Here is a 14,777-nt window from a genome sequence, read left to right on the forward strand (position 1 = left end):
GGCCAGCATCCCTGTGGAACACTTGACACCTAGTGGACTCCATGCCCTGATGAATTGAGGCTGTTCTGAAGGGCAAAGGGGAGTGCAAGCATATATTAGGAAGGTGTTCCTAATGTTTGGTACACTTCGCGTATATGACAATCCTTTTCAGTGGAGGTCTGATGCCGTACCTCTACATTTGCTACACTACTAAATATGATGAATGGGCTGCATTGACTGTAACAAAGTTAACAGGACAATGCTAATACATTACCAAGTCATACACATTCTTAGGCTAAAAAGGCCAATAAAGTAATATACAAGTGACATGTCAAAGAAACCAGATCAGGGGAACACGCGCAAATGATCTAACATGAACTAGAACAGAAGATTTCATGACTCCCCTGGCTAACGCAATTAGAGGAGTAAGTGGGAATCCCGTTTTCTCTCCCTAGCCAGTCACTCTACTCTTTGATGTCCTCTCCTGGACACACTTAGGTTCACCCCACCGGGCCCAGATCCTGCCGTGACAGAGCGGGACCTGCTACTGTCCCCAAATGAAAGCCAGGTTGCTGCCGTGGAGCTCTTTGATAGAGCAGTGGGACATGGATGTGTCACAGAGGGAGAGAGGGAGGTGGTGGGCGCCTGGCCACCTTTGATCCAAAGCCTTTTCCAGTGCAGCAGGCCTCCATTGCGGCTTTGAAAATAACTAAACCCCCTTGGTACTACTACCACTATCTAGACCCACTCCGTCCCGCCCGCCCCACATTTCCTGCTGGTCCTCAATTTCATAGTAGGGGCCTATAAATATACCCAATATACCCATCTCTTCCAGAAGTAGTATAGCTAGTTCCTTCTCATCCCACAGCCCAGGCAGGGTAGCCTAGTGGTTAGAGCATTGGGCTAGTAACCGGAAGGTTGCAAGTTCAAATCCCCGAGCTGACAAGGTACAAATCTGTCGTTCTGCCCCTGAACAGGCAGTTAACCCACTGTTCCTAGGCCGTCATTGAAAATAAGAATTTGTTCTTAATATCACACACCTTTGAACGAACCTCATTAATACACTCGTTCAACAACAGATACTAGTGTGCGTGTGGACCGTGGGGTTATGACGACTGTATGAAAAGTGCACCCCACTCATTACAATTTCCTTCTCCATTAATCAAGTTTCTTCTCCCCCACGGAGATCGGAGAGACAGACCTGCGAGTATGCCAGACCCTGGCCACCCCAAACCACCTCTCGCCATTGGATCAGACCCAGTCCACAATAGTTGCCAATACCAGCAGGACCGTTTCAGTCACTTCCCAAACGCTGACTTCTTTAAGACTTTCTCTCTCGTAAATTCCCATTTGGAAATAACCTCATTTGGGATAATGTTTGCCTTACCTCAAGGCCCGACAGCAAAAACACATTCTCGCTGCTCTGACCCAGCTTGGCATCTTTTTTGAAAGTAGCAGCAAAACTACGTACGGAGGGGGTTGAAATTACAGTGTCTGGAAGGGGCTCAACCCCCCCCCCAAAAAACAAATAATAAACAGCATTACCTCAGCATAAAGAGGCAGTGCCTCAGGGGATTCCAAGTAACAAGAGCATGATGATCCATCACCACTTTAACCACAGCACAGTGTTGTAGGTGGATACCAGAAGAGAAAAACACCAGTTAAGAATTGATTAACGTTGAATCCCCACAGGCTGGAGGAGTGGAAAGGGGCACGACCAACTTGTCACTCACACCCAAATGACTAAATTACGGCAAAATGCTGCCGAAAATAAAATTGCACTTACGGCTCATTATGAATTACCTGACAAGCATGGGGGGGGGGGGGGGGGGTCAGTTGTCCATTCACGTGAGTTCAGGTCATGATGGCTAACATGTGTCTGCCATCCATGAGTGACACAATCAACACTAAAAGGAGACACAGGTCACACCAGTTTGGGCAAAATGACTGGTGTAGGTCTATAAACACGGTTCAGTTTCAAAATGTAACCCAAGAGATGTGTGACTGCCGCAGAGGGGTACGCAGAGTGTGCTTGTTTGGTGATTCCATCAAGTGGAGGGCACATGTCAGTCAAACCAGACTCAGATCAGAGATCAAAACAAACATGACCCAGTTTCCTCATGGCGAGTTCACCTCAGCCCTAACCCCCTGCAGAATGTGATCTCCCCAGCATACCACAGTAACACGCAGTGCCCCAAAAGTATAAATGCATAAACCCAGGGCGACTTCGGTGATAACAACCTACTCTAATTAATTACGGGAAATCTGGCAATGCTTTCCTGTGGAAGCGCATTCATGTATCATATTTTACAAAGGACTCTGGTTTATCTTCCTTATAGACCAGGTCTCAACTTTTAACCTAGAACTTCAGAAAATGGGGAGGGGGGGGCTAGACCTAAAAACTAAACCATTGGCCCTTAAGCCAACTAGAACACCTTCACCTCCACTCAGGGAGGGAGGTCAGGATGACTGTTAGAGGGAAAACTCCCATAAGACACTTCTAAAAGTGGCTGGGCTCAGACGAAAGCATTGTTAAACACTACCATATGATAGCATTAAGAGATTCCAAGCCATTTGGAACGACTCCCGCTTTCGGCTTCTTGGTGTAAAATAGATTGTTCGGGAAAACGGAAAATGACCGCTTGGTCTTTCTAATGACTATTGTGAAGTGGAAAGATATTCCATTTTACATGCAAGTACACAACAATACTATTCCAACTATCAGAGAACTTAAGCGTTAGGAAAACATTTTGAGTGATGGGAAAAGATGTCCACTACATTTCCATGTGCCACATTTCAGTGTCGGCTGACCGGCTCGGTCTTATGTACGTACTGACAAAGTCACTGGACCGTGTACCATCGGAGGTCAATGTTAGAAATATGACTGGCTATCAACATTCAAAGAAAGTCAAATATGGTAATATTTAAGTTTGTGAATCCAGAAAATGAAATCAAAATTGTAAAAACATACCCAAGTCTAGACAAGAGGATATGTGGACGCAATTATGGAGCAAAACCTCAAGTCGCGGGGTCACATTTTCACAGCTTCCTTTTTTACATGAGCCTTTCTGCATAAAGTAACTCAATTACCCGCACTTCTAGTCTACTTTCGTCCCAAGTTGTGGGCAAAAAAAAGCAAGCTAAATATCTGTGAAACGTTCATAGCCAACAGCTGTAAAAATGTCCTCATTAAAAACAGGGATCAGATTCATTTGAGTCCATGCTTGGATGCAGAGGGCTTCTGGGTAGCAGACTAATGACATGGAATTTGAGCGTTTGTCAAAAAATAAACTACATGTTCTGTCCATCGTCATCGCAACAGCTTTAAATAAACACGGAAATCCCTGACACTCCCGAGGATCGCTCTGTTTAACCTTTCCTTTACAATCTCAGCTCACAAAAGACGTACAAACACAGGACAAAAATTTAGAAACATCACAATTCTACTTCCTACTGTTACCACTAACCTTTGTGGTCTTTAACAAGTAAATGTATCCAATTGCAGCAAGTCTGCCAAAAAAAAGAGCCGGGACTCCTAATCAATTCCAGACAATCTGCAACTGGAGATTTCGACAGAGCCCTATCGTGTTCCATGGTTCAACCTTGACTACAGACCTCCCCAGCTCTGTATAACAGGCAGTGCAATAATTTCTCTGTCAAAAGTTATAATTCATTCACCCTTTCCATTCAATGTCCATGACAGCATATTCTAAATATTCCATTCAAAGTTGTAGTATAACCATTTTTGCCTTAGTACAGTAACTATGTCTTGCTAAATGCATTCCCACAAGTACAAATGTTCAGTGTACACTAAAAGCTGTGAGGTAAAACTAAAGTAGTATATCAGTCTAGAGTAAAGAGTGAGCAAAGTCCACAGTAAGATGAGAACTAAATGGTATACTGGGTCCTAGATGCACCTAATCTGTATAACTATACATTTGTTATTTTCTAGAATTGATGCACAAGGGGCAGCAAATCCTTAATTGTGGACCATTACCCTCCCCTAATGCTCACCATAATTAGCACTGACTAAATGTATTGTTTTGGTGACTGTCTAAGGTACATTTATTGTAGTGGATGTAACTAGGCTTGGGAAAGAAAGCGAGAACTTCAGAACCCTCTGAACACTAGCCAGCCTGACCCAGGACGACTCAGAAGTGGAGCTACGCTGTTCCTCTCTCCCTCGCATCAGCAGCTGGCAAAATCTAAAGCCGTCAAAGCCCATCTAAACCCTGACCTCTTCCCGAGAGAAACCTGTCCCTGGTTTGGTCTCTCACGGAGGTGGTCTTTAAAAGTTTAGTGAGCAGAACAACCAGGAAGCAGTTAAAGCTCTCATTGCCTAATCCCTAAAATGTGTATGTGGAGATGTGAGTGTATTTGACTGGGGAAAGGGGCAATAAACGCTTATCTATGGGGGGGCATTCCTGTATTCACTGCACATATCCACCCTCTTCCTGCAGCTGGTCTGCTTAGCAAGCTCATTGGCTGGTGACAGACTTTCATGACCTTCCTGTGTACTTTAGCTAGTCTGAGCTGGCCACTGTAGTGCATGAAGCACATCTTAGCATTTGGACAGCGATGGCGAACAACGGTCTAGCAGAGACAGATCTCTTGCAAAGTCCTTCCTGTCAGTTCCCAAACTGGTGCTTTGCATCACTCCCTGGTCTCACCTGATGCTGATGCACTGGTGGATCCTGCAGAAAGTCTCAAAGATGAACAGACGGGCATTCTCAATGAAGTCCTCCAGGCAAGCCACCAGGAAGAAGTCATTCACAAGCACCTGGAAGAGATGGAGGGAAATAAAAGTTAGCAGTAATACAAATATTGCAGTGAGTATTTGCCTCGGTGTATGCATTTCTATAGAAGACCACTGCAGGGTTAAAGGAATGTAAAACAGTTAAATGAATGTTAAGCTTTTTAGTAAACTCATTAGGGCAATCAAGACTGGATTCTGACTGAGTGGCCCTGGAGAGCCATAAAAGTGCAGCAGTAACAGGTTTCCCTTGCAGTCCTTATTTGGGATTGAGGCCCGGATTAAATTGTGGGAAAACCCAATTCACTGTCAAATTAAAATAGAACAGAAGGATTATTTATATTTTTCTTCATACATGCAGAGTAAAGGGGGATGGGGGTCTTGCTCTAACCACATTTAAGTTACCAAGCGATTTACTTTGGCAAAAGCCTCAAAAGGAGAAAACCCCCCCATCTGCAAAAAAAGCACTCCCAGGCCACTCGGGGTGCTCCAAAATCGACCACAAATCTTTTAATTCAGCTGCCTCCACATGAAACGGGAGACAAGAATGGAGCCAGTCACTGACCACAGTGGCTGTGACTTATCCCTGTTCATCTGTGCAGGGCCAATTGTGCAGTGCGGGAGAAACCAATTTACACGCCACCACTCTCAGGGGTTCTACAGCCACCATAGGGGCAAGAACACCCTCTGCCCAGCATTAGAACACATGGGCTAGCTACACTGACAGATGGGCTACAGCAAAATTGAAATGTTTACGCCGCCATAAAAGAGCAGTAAGACAGCTCTACTTTAAGTGTTCACGACCCCAATGTGCACGCAAACGTTGGGTCAAAAGGCTTACATTCCTTTGTGGTTATTACTGCGTTCCTACTCTCGAGTACTAGGTTCACGTCACAGACCTCAGTTTTCAAAAGTTCGAAGAACTCACAACCCTTTGCATGCTTAGAGCTGTTTTCACCCTCCATTTCTGCTTGAAGAAAACCCAATTACATGGCGCTATCAGGCAACACCACATTTCAGCTGTGACAACGCTTATCTAGGCATGATAAACTTTGAACATCTAAGTGTCCTAATCAGTGTCATCTGGGATTCAGCCCAAGATCCTCAAACACATTTTGAAAGGGCTAGAAGTGGCCTTTCATGCACAATCTGATGAGCTAAACTTGGAGGTAGGCTTTCCCCCAACATGCAAAAGTTGCCAACATCTGACAGCGATTCCGGCTGGGGTGAAGAAAAAAAACTGCAAGGAGAAAAACACAGGCACTTTCTTACATGACAGGGGGTGCATTCAAAGCAGACTGGATTTCCCACTTCCTTTTAAATCAATTTCTACTCACTGTTGAAGGTTGCAGTGAAGACATGGAAGTTGGAAAACACCGATATCTGACATTTACAGCAATCAGTAAATAGTTGGGTATCACCCAGAGTAAATGTAACCCTTTTGTTCTCTCCTCAATGACTCCAAACTGATGTATTACACATGCTGATCAAGGCAAAGGCCCATCCCCAATGGAATATCTTTCTACCTCTCAACCATCACTACACAAAATTGAATGAGGTTATTTTTCGTGGAGTGTGTGTCTGCAAAATCCCCTTGCCTTTATTGCTTTCAAATGAGGCCATTTCGTGAAAATGTTTGCAGACCCATCACACTTAATGCACTTAAGGTGCAGCAGCTTAACTGTTGCACAACCACCCACCTCAACAGAGCACGCTCCGATTAACCCTTTGGCGTGTAAGATCATATATGTGATAATTGTTGAGGTCCCTGCAGCGAACCACGGCAAGAACGTGATTGGGACAGTAGCAACTGAACATATGATGCAACAAACACCTAAAGAGCATAGTCTGAAAAGCATCTAAACATTGTTTTTGCACTCATTGGAAATAAAGGTCTTCAACCTTATTCCTCAATTTCACCTTCATTGTAAAATATATATTTTTATTTAACCAGGCAAGTTAAAGATAAATTCTTATAAGAAAAACGCAAACTTCATCATCCAAACATCACATCCATAGCCAAACTCATTCCAAAATGTTTTTTTTAGCATTATTTAACTAGGCAAGTCAGTTAAGAATAAATTCTTATTTACAATGACGACCTAGGAACAATGGGTTAACTGCCTTGTTCAGGGGCAGAAGGACACATTTTTACATTGTCAGCTCAGGGATTCAAGCCAGCAACCTTTTGATTACTAGCCCAACGCTCTTACCACAAGGCTACCTGCCGCCCTATAAACCAGTCTAAATAACAGATTTCACTGACAAAAAAAACTAAAAGTTCGCAACCTAACAGTTACACTTCTTTAAAAATGTACCATATCTCTGGTGAGCACAAGGGAGAAATGTAATATGGCTTGGAAATGAGATGCGTGTCAGCTAGCTAAACAGCAGCTAAATACTTTGATGTCAAATATAAAACAGTCTCTCCGACTGGGAAACTGCATTCCGTTTCTTGCAGAACACATGATTTGTCACCAGTACATGAAAATGTGAACAAAACAGGAAACACATTAGACTCCATACAAAACAGTATGCTAGAAGAAACGACAACACGATATACAGAAAATAAGGCACTATGATAAGAATGCACATTTCCAAATTATTATTATTTGTAAGGAAAACAATGAAGGCAATTCATGGGCCAGCCAGAAAGCGTACCAGGGGGAAAGTTTGGCCTGTTTTTTTTTTTTACCCCTTCTCCCCAACTGATAGTCTTGTAACTGCAACTGCAACTCCCCTACAGACGAAGGTCGAGAGCCACGCGTCCTCCAAAACACGACCCTGCCAAGCCACACTGCTTCTTGACAAACTTCTCGCTTGACCCAGCCGCACCAATGTGTAGGGGGAAACGCTGTCAAGCTGGCAACCGTGTCATCTTGCAGGCGGCCTGTCCGCCACAAGAATGGGCCAGGGCGCGATTGGACAAGGAAAATCCGGCCGGGCCAAACCCTAGCCAAACGACGCTGGGCCAATTGTGCACCACCTCATGGGTCTCCCAGTCACGGCCCGGCTGAGACTGCCTGGAATTGAACCTGGGTCTGTAGTGATGCCTCAAGCACTGCGCTACTCGGGAGGCCATGCAAGGCTTGTTCTAACTAGAGATACGCAGTTTCTTCATCTGGGGAAAATACTGGGGAAGTGCTTGGACTCTAAGAGAAGTTGTCTGGCTCAGTAAAGCCTCAAACAAATTGTAACAGGGAAATGGGCTACTTATGTGAATTCATTAACACACTTCAACTCAAACTGTTAGAAAATAATTTGAAATTGACAAGTTGAAACACAGCCTATAGATAATTAGTAGGCAGCGCAGGTTAACTGTCCTGTTGCATAAGAAATCACACTTTGGTACAGTGAGTGCATTGACATGCGATGCGCATAACAAATAAAAAATATATATAAAAAAAATAAAAAAAACAGGGCGACCATTGGAGATATTTGGAACTCATGTGCGAAAAGAGTACGTGTATGCTGGGCCTGCTCTGAGAAGACTAACAGGACACGACTCCCAAGACAATGCTGCTAAAGCACAGAGGAGAACTGGTCTCCAACCTGAGTAGGAACACTGAGCAGCATCTGCTCCAACCACATGGAGTCTCTCTAAACAAGACCCCAAGCAGGGAAGTCGAAACCAACCTACAGGGCTCTTCAAAAGTGCACGCGTGTTCAACAAGCTTGGTGATTGAGAGCGCATAAGGTCTTTTCTGAAATGGGATTGTGTTACAATATTGTTGGTAGCATGTCATTTAGCGATTGCTGCCGCCCCCTGCTGAGGCATGTGCACAGGAAAGATTGCAAAAGATTGCAAAAAAATAAAAATGAATCTGTAAAATGAGTTTAGTTATAGGTTCCTCATTCGTTAAGAAAGACTGGGGGAGCTAGAGGCTCTTTATATTAGCTTAAAAATAGATTAGGATGAAATGGGAGCTTCAGTAAACCGCTGACATGATTTACTTCTGTGAGAGCCATTTGATCAGGCCAGATGTTTTTCATTCAGAGCATTTATTGTCAAGAAGCAAAGATGAAGGGGGCCAAATAGCCCAAAGTTCAGCCTTTTATTTCTCAGCAGGTCCAAATTATCAAATCATTTGGGAAATCTCAATTATACTCATGTATGCAAAGAATGAAGCTGGGAGATTGGGTTTCAGAGAATATACCCAGGGCACTGCACCAATTAGGACACCTGGTTAGTCTCTAAACCCGATTCCTGTCCAGTGATTGGGTCTCCAGAAACTGTCCAGCCCCTCTTCAGTAAATTAAAGAACCACATAAGTTACCCTAAATGACTGATGACAAATGTAGGTACAATTACAAACATCTGACCAATATTAGAAGTAGATGAAACAAACCACAAGTTTTAAATATGTTCACAGGGACATTGTCAACACTCAAACCTAGGAAATCTTAATACCAACGTTGTATTACTAGTTCATACTAGTGTTATTTTACAGCATTTCAAGCTGAGTGGATTAGTCTTCCACCTAAACTCTTGATGACTCTGAACTGAGTGATATTTTTGACAGAACTACTCCCAGATATTCCATGAAAGGGCAGCTAGCTTCTGATTCAAATAACCATGGATGCTTTTTCCTTATTTGGCCAGTTGTCCAACTCCGTCTCGTCTAGCTAAGAACAATCATATCTTAAGGATCAGCACCTTTAAAAAAAACAATTTGCCCAAAATATCATACCCAAATCTAACTGCCTGTAGCTCAGGCCCTGAAGCAAGGATATGCATTTTCTTGGTACCATTTGAAAGGAAACACTGAAGTTTGTGGAAATGTGAAAGTAATGTAGGAAAATATAACACATTAGATCTGGTAAAAGACAAGAGAAAAAAAACTATTTTTTGTACCATCTTTGAAATGAAAAGAAAAATACCATAATGTATTATTCCAGCCCAGGTGCAATTTAAATGTTGGCCACTAGATGGCAGTAGTGCATGTGCAAAGTTTCAGACTGATCCAATGAACCATTGCATTTTTGTTCAAAATGTATCAATATTGCCCAAATGTGCCTAATTTGTTTATTAAATAACTTTGCTCAAAACTGTGCACCCTTTTCAAACAATAGCATGGTATTCCTTCACTGTAATAGCTACTGTAAATTGGACAGTTCAGTAAGATTAACAAGAATTTAAGCTTTCTGCCAATATCAGATATATCTACATTCTGGAAAATTCTCTTGTTACTTACAACCTCATGCTAAATCGCATTTGCCTATGTTAGCTCAACCGTCCCACAGGGGACCCACCAATCCTGAAGTTAACTAACTTCTTATGGATCAAATCCCTTTAGCAGGATCGATTTTGACAACATCCGGTGAAATGCCAGAGCGCCAAATTCTAACTAAATTACTATAAATATTAAACTTTCATGAAATCACACATGCAACACACCAAATTAAAGCGGCACTTGTTGATAATCCAGCCGCTGTGTCAAATTTCAAAACCATGCTATTAATGGGGACAGCACCCCATCAAAGACGGACAATCGTAATGCAACCCGCCAGGCGTGACACAACTCAGAAATAAAGATATATTTCATGCCGTTCCTTTGACGAGCTATTTCTGTTGGCACTCATATGTCCCATAAACATCACAAATGGTCCTTTTTGTTTGATTAATTCCGTCATTATATAGCCAAAACGTCATTTTTATTTGGCGCGTTTGATCCAGAAAAACACCGGTTCCAACTTGCGCTACAAGACTACAAAATCTCATAAGTTGCCTGTAATCTTTGTCCAAACATTTCAAACAACTTTAGTTTTTTCGTTACGTAAATAATCGATCACATTTAAGACTGGATAAACTCCATTCAATTCCAGATGAAAACAAAGTGAAGCACGTTTCAGGTCGTGTGCACCTGGAGTGACACAGGAAAATGACAGGGCTGCTTCTTCATTTCTCAAAAGAAAAACCAACCAATTTCTAAAGGATATTGACATCAAGTGAAAGAGAAAGGAACTGCAAGCATATTTCTATTATGAATGGGTTGCCATAGAAAACCAATGGAAACAGATTGACCTCAAAAAAAAAAAAAACTTCCCTGGATGGATTGTGCTCGGGGTTTTGCCTGCCAAATCAGTTCTGTAATACTCAGACTTTAGTTTTAGAAACTTCAGAGTTTTCTATCCAAATCTACTAATAATATGCATATCCTAGCTTCTGTGCCTGAGTAGCAGGCAGTTTACTTTGGGAACGCTTTTCATCCGGATGTGAAAATACCGCCCCCTATCCCAGAGAGCTTAAACAATTTAATGGCAATACACTCAATTAGTATTTGGTAGCATGTAAACTTCTGACCCACTGGGAATGTGATGAAATAAATAAATGCTGAAATAAATCATTATCTCTCCTGACATTTCACATTCTTAAAACGGTGTTGATCCCAACTGACCTAAAACAGGGATTTTATTTTTTACATTAAATGTCAGGAATTAAATGGATTAAATGTCAGGAATTGTGAAACTAGAGTTTAAATGTCTTTGGCTAATGTGTATGTAAACTTCCGACTTCACTGTAGATACCAGGTGGTGTCAGAGGAAGGCCATAAAAATTCAATAAAAATTCAGACTCCAGCCACCCTAGTCATACACTATTCCCTCAGTGAACGCACGGAAAGCGGTACCAGAGCGCCAAGTCTAGGTCCAAGAGTCTCATAAAATAGCTTCTACCCCCAAGCCATGAGAATCCTGAGCAGCTAATCAAATGGCTACCCAGAATATTTTCTTTGCCCCCCCCCTTATCTATACATAGCCACTGAAATAACTCTACCTACATGTACATATTACCTCTCCACTGTTGCCCCCGCACATTGACATTGACTGTACCGGCACCCCCTGGTATATAGCCCCACTATTATTTACTGCTGCTCTTTAATTAGTTATTCTTCTTTTTTGGTGATATTTTCTTAACTGCTTTGTTGGTTAAGGGCTTGTAAGTATGCATTTCACTTTAAGGTCAACACCTGTTCAGCACGTGTCACAAATAAAATTGTATTTGACGCCAGCTGTTCGTCAGAGGTATTGGCTCGTGGTGGACTGCGAAGATGAAGCTTTCAAAACGTACAAAAAATGTTTTTCTGGCATATTCCAACCCACCACTTTGTGATAGGTCAAATTAAATGGTGGGCGGGTTACTGGTGGTTGCTGCCTTGGCTGCTTTTAGCAGAACTCTTCACTAGTGCAGACTAGTAGGTGGTGGGCTTATTTCATCTCTGCATACCAATCTCTGGTTTATGATCACACACACACAGTTTCCGGATTGATTGCGTTCTTTCATGTTACTGTAGCTGGTTATTTGCCACTAGGTATAGCTAGCTAGAAATGAACTGGATATAAGTTAGCTGCTGACCAGACCGCATGTGCCATCACGCACATGTTGATAAAAGGGGTAAACGGAGTTTGTTTCTAGTCATCTCTTCTTTGGACGTTATATGGCGGTTGGCAACCGACGTTGAGTAACATGTATGTGTACATTTATTTTGCAGCGCATGCGATTTGAGCGGTGTGGTCAGCATGTTAGCTTAACCAAACAAGTCTGGTCGCTTAAGTTGATTTGTTTATTTCAAGAAATTATTAAATACCATGTAGGTGAAAAGTTGGCTGGCTAGTAGTACTGTCAACTTCTGTCTCACCAACAGAAACGAATGCATAACACCAATTGTTCACAACCCCATCTACTGTGTTGGAGTGTCCCAGACACAAACTTAACTTCGAAGCTCTGTGTGTGCATATACTGGAAATAATATAAAAGCAACAATTTTACTGAGTTACATTCCATACAAGGCAATTGAAATGCGTTCATTGGGCCTTTATCTATGCCTTTCACATGACTGGGAAGGGGCGCATCCATTGGTGGGCCTGGGAAGGCATAGGCCCACCCACTTGCCCAGCCAATCAGAATGTGTTTTTCCACACAAAGGGCTTTATTACAGACAGACCTACTCCAGTTTCATCAGCTGTCTGGGTGACCAGTCTCAGACAATCCCACAGGTGGAGAAACCAGAAGTGGAGGTCCTGGGCTTGCGTGGTCTGCGGTTGTGAGGCTGGTTGGAGGGGCTTATGGTAGAGAAATGAACATTACATTCTCTGGCAACAGCTCTGGTGGACATTCCTGCAATCAGCATGCCAAGTGCGCACTTCCTCAACTTGAGACGTGCAGTTGTCTCAACACCACAGATATCTTAGTGGCTTTTTATTGTCCCCAGGACAAAGTGCATCTGTGTAATGATCATGCTGTTTAGTCATCTTCTTGAAATGCCACACCTGTCAGTTGAATGGATTATCTTGGCAAAAGTGAAATGTTCACTAACAGGGATGTAAACAAATATGTGCACATAATTTGAGAAGCTTTTGTTGTGTGGAGCATTTCTGGAAACTTTTTTCAGCTTATGAAACAGGACATTTTACACATTGGATTTTATTTCTGTTAAGTATAATTTGATTTGCAGTAAGGCTGTTTAATTTGTGCTAACTAGCCACAGACTTGAATGGAATTGAAGCCCACATTAAGAGTAGATTAGTTCTGCAAAATACTGTGATGTACAAGGGCAGGCTCTTTGGCAAGAGTAATTACTTCTCTAGTACATGTGGATGGCAAGGTTGAAACGCTCTACTTAATCTGTTCCCACCATGGCTGATTTTTAAGACCTTTGGCTCAAAATATTTCACTTTTATTTGATGTACGTTGTAGAACGCCAACAGAAAGATGGATCCTTGCATCTACAGACGGCTTCAGTTGTAGTGAAAGCAATTTTAGAAAGGATGCAGTTTGTAGACAAAAAGCTGTATGCAATGGAGTCTCTCCATTTGTAGCAAAACTCGACTACTATAAGTGTCCATGCTAACGCTTGAAGATATTACATTTAACTTGGGTCAAACATTTTGGGTATTCTTCCACAAGCTTCCCACAACAAGTTGGTGCATTTTGGCCCATTCCTCCTGACAGAGCTGGTGTAACTGAGTCAGGTTTGTAGGCCTCACACATGCTTTTTCAGTTCTGCCAACAAATCTTCTATAGGATTGAGGTCAAGGCTTTGTGATGGCCACTCCAATACCTTGACTTTGTTCACCTTAAGCCATTTTGCCACAACTTTGGAAGTATGCTTGGGGTCATTGTCCATTTGGATTACCCATTTGCGACCAAGCTGTAACTTCCTGACTGATGTCTTGAGATGTTGCTTCAATATAGCCACGCAATTTTCCTACCTCATGATGCCAGGGAGTACAGGAGGGGACTGAGCACACACCCCTGATGGGCCCGTGTTGAGGTTCAGCATGGCTGATGTGTTATCATATACCCTTACCACCTGGGGGTGGCCCATAAGGAAGTCCAGGATCCAGTTCAAGAGGGAGGGGTTTAGTCCCAGGGTCCTTAGTTTAGTGATGAGCTTTGAGGGCACTATGGTGTTGAATGCTGAGCTGTAGTCAATGAATAGCACTTACACATAGGTGTTCCTTTTGTGCAGGTGTGAAAGGGCAGTGTGGAGTGCAATAGAGATGGAGTCATCTGTGGATCTGTTTGGGCGGTATGCAAATTGGAGTGGGTCTAGGGTTTCTGGGATAATGGTTTTGATTTGAGCCATGACCAGCCTTTCAAAGCACTTCAGGGCTATAGATGGTCTGCTTGAAACATGTTGGTATTACAGACTGACAGGGAGAGGTTGAAAATGTCAGCGAAGACACTTGCCAATTGGTCAGCGTATGCTCGTAGTACACATCCTGATAATCCGTCTAGCCCTGCGACCTTGTGAATGTTTACCTGTTTAAAGCTCTTACATCGGCTGAGGAGAGCATGATCACAGTTGTAGGGAACAGCTGATGATCTCATGCAAGTTATTTAGCTCGTCTGGTCGGCTTGCGTCACTGGGCAGCTCTCGGCTGTGCTTCCCTTTGTAGTCAGTAATAGTTTTCAAGCCCTTCCACATTCGACAAGCGTTGGCGCCGGTGTAGTACCATTCGATCTTAGTCTTGTATTGATGCTTTGTCTGTTTGATGGTTTGACAGAGGGTAAAGCTTCTGGGATATAGTCCCTCTCCTTGAA

At 42.8% G+C, this 14,777-nt stretch overlaps 1 protein-coding gene across 2 annotated transcripts in view; it reads right to left on the reverse strand.

Moving 5' to 3' along the window:
• The window catches only part of if36 (Eukaryotic translation initiation factor 3 subunit 6), a 41,520-nt gene that overhangs the window by 2,723 nt on the left and 24,020 nt on the right, over positions 1-14,777 (reverse strand). For both annotated transcript variants that reach the window (XM_090219145.1, NM_001246326.1), the window contains 1 exon segment: positions 4,650-4,759. In XM_090219145.1, the coding sequence (XP_090075271.1) occupies positions 4,650-4,759 (110 nt within the window).

Source organism: Oncorhynchus mykiss, chromosome 3, assembly GCF_057628025.1.
Source record: "Oncorhynchus mykiss isolate SJ-2025 chromosome 3, ASM5762802v1, whole genome shotgun sequence".
Taxonomy (NCBI): domain Eukaryota; kingdom Metazoa; phylum Chordata; class Actinopteri; order Salmoniformes; family Salmonidae; genus Oncorhynchus; species Oncorhynchus mykiss.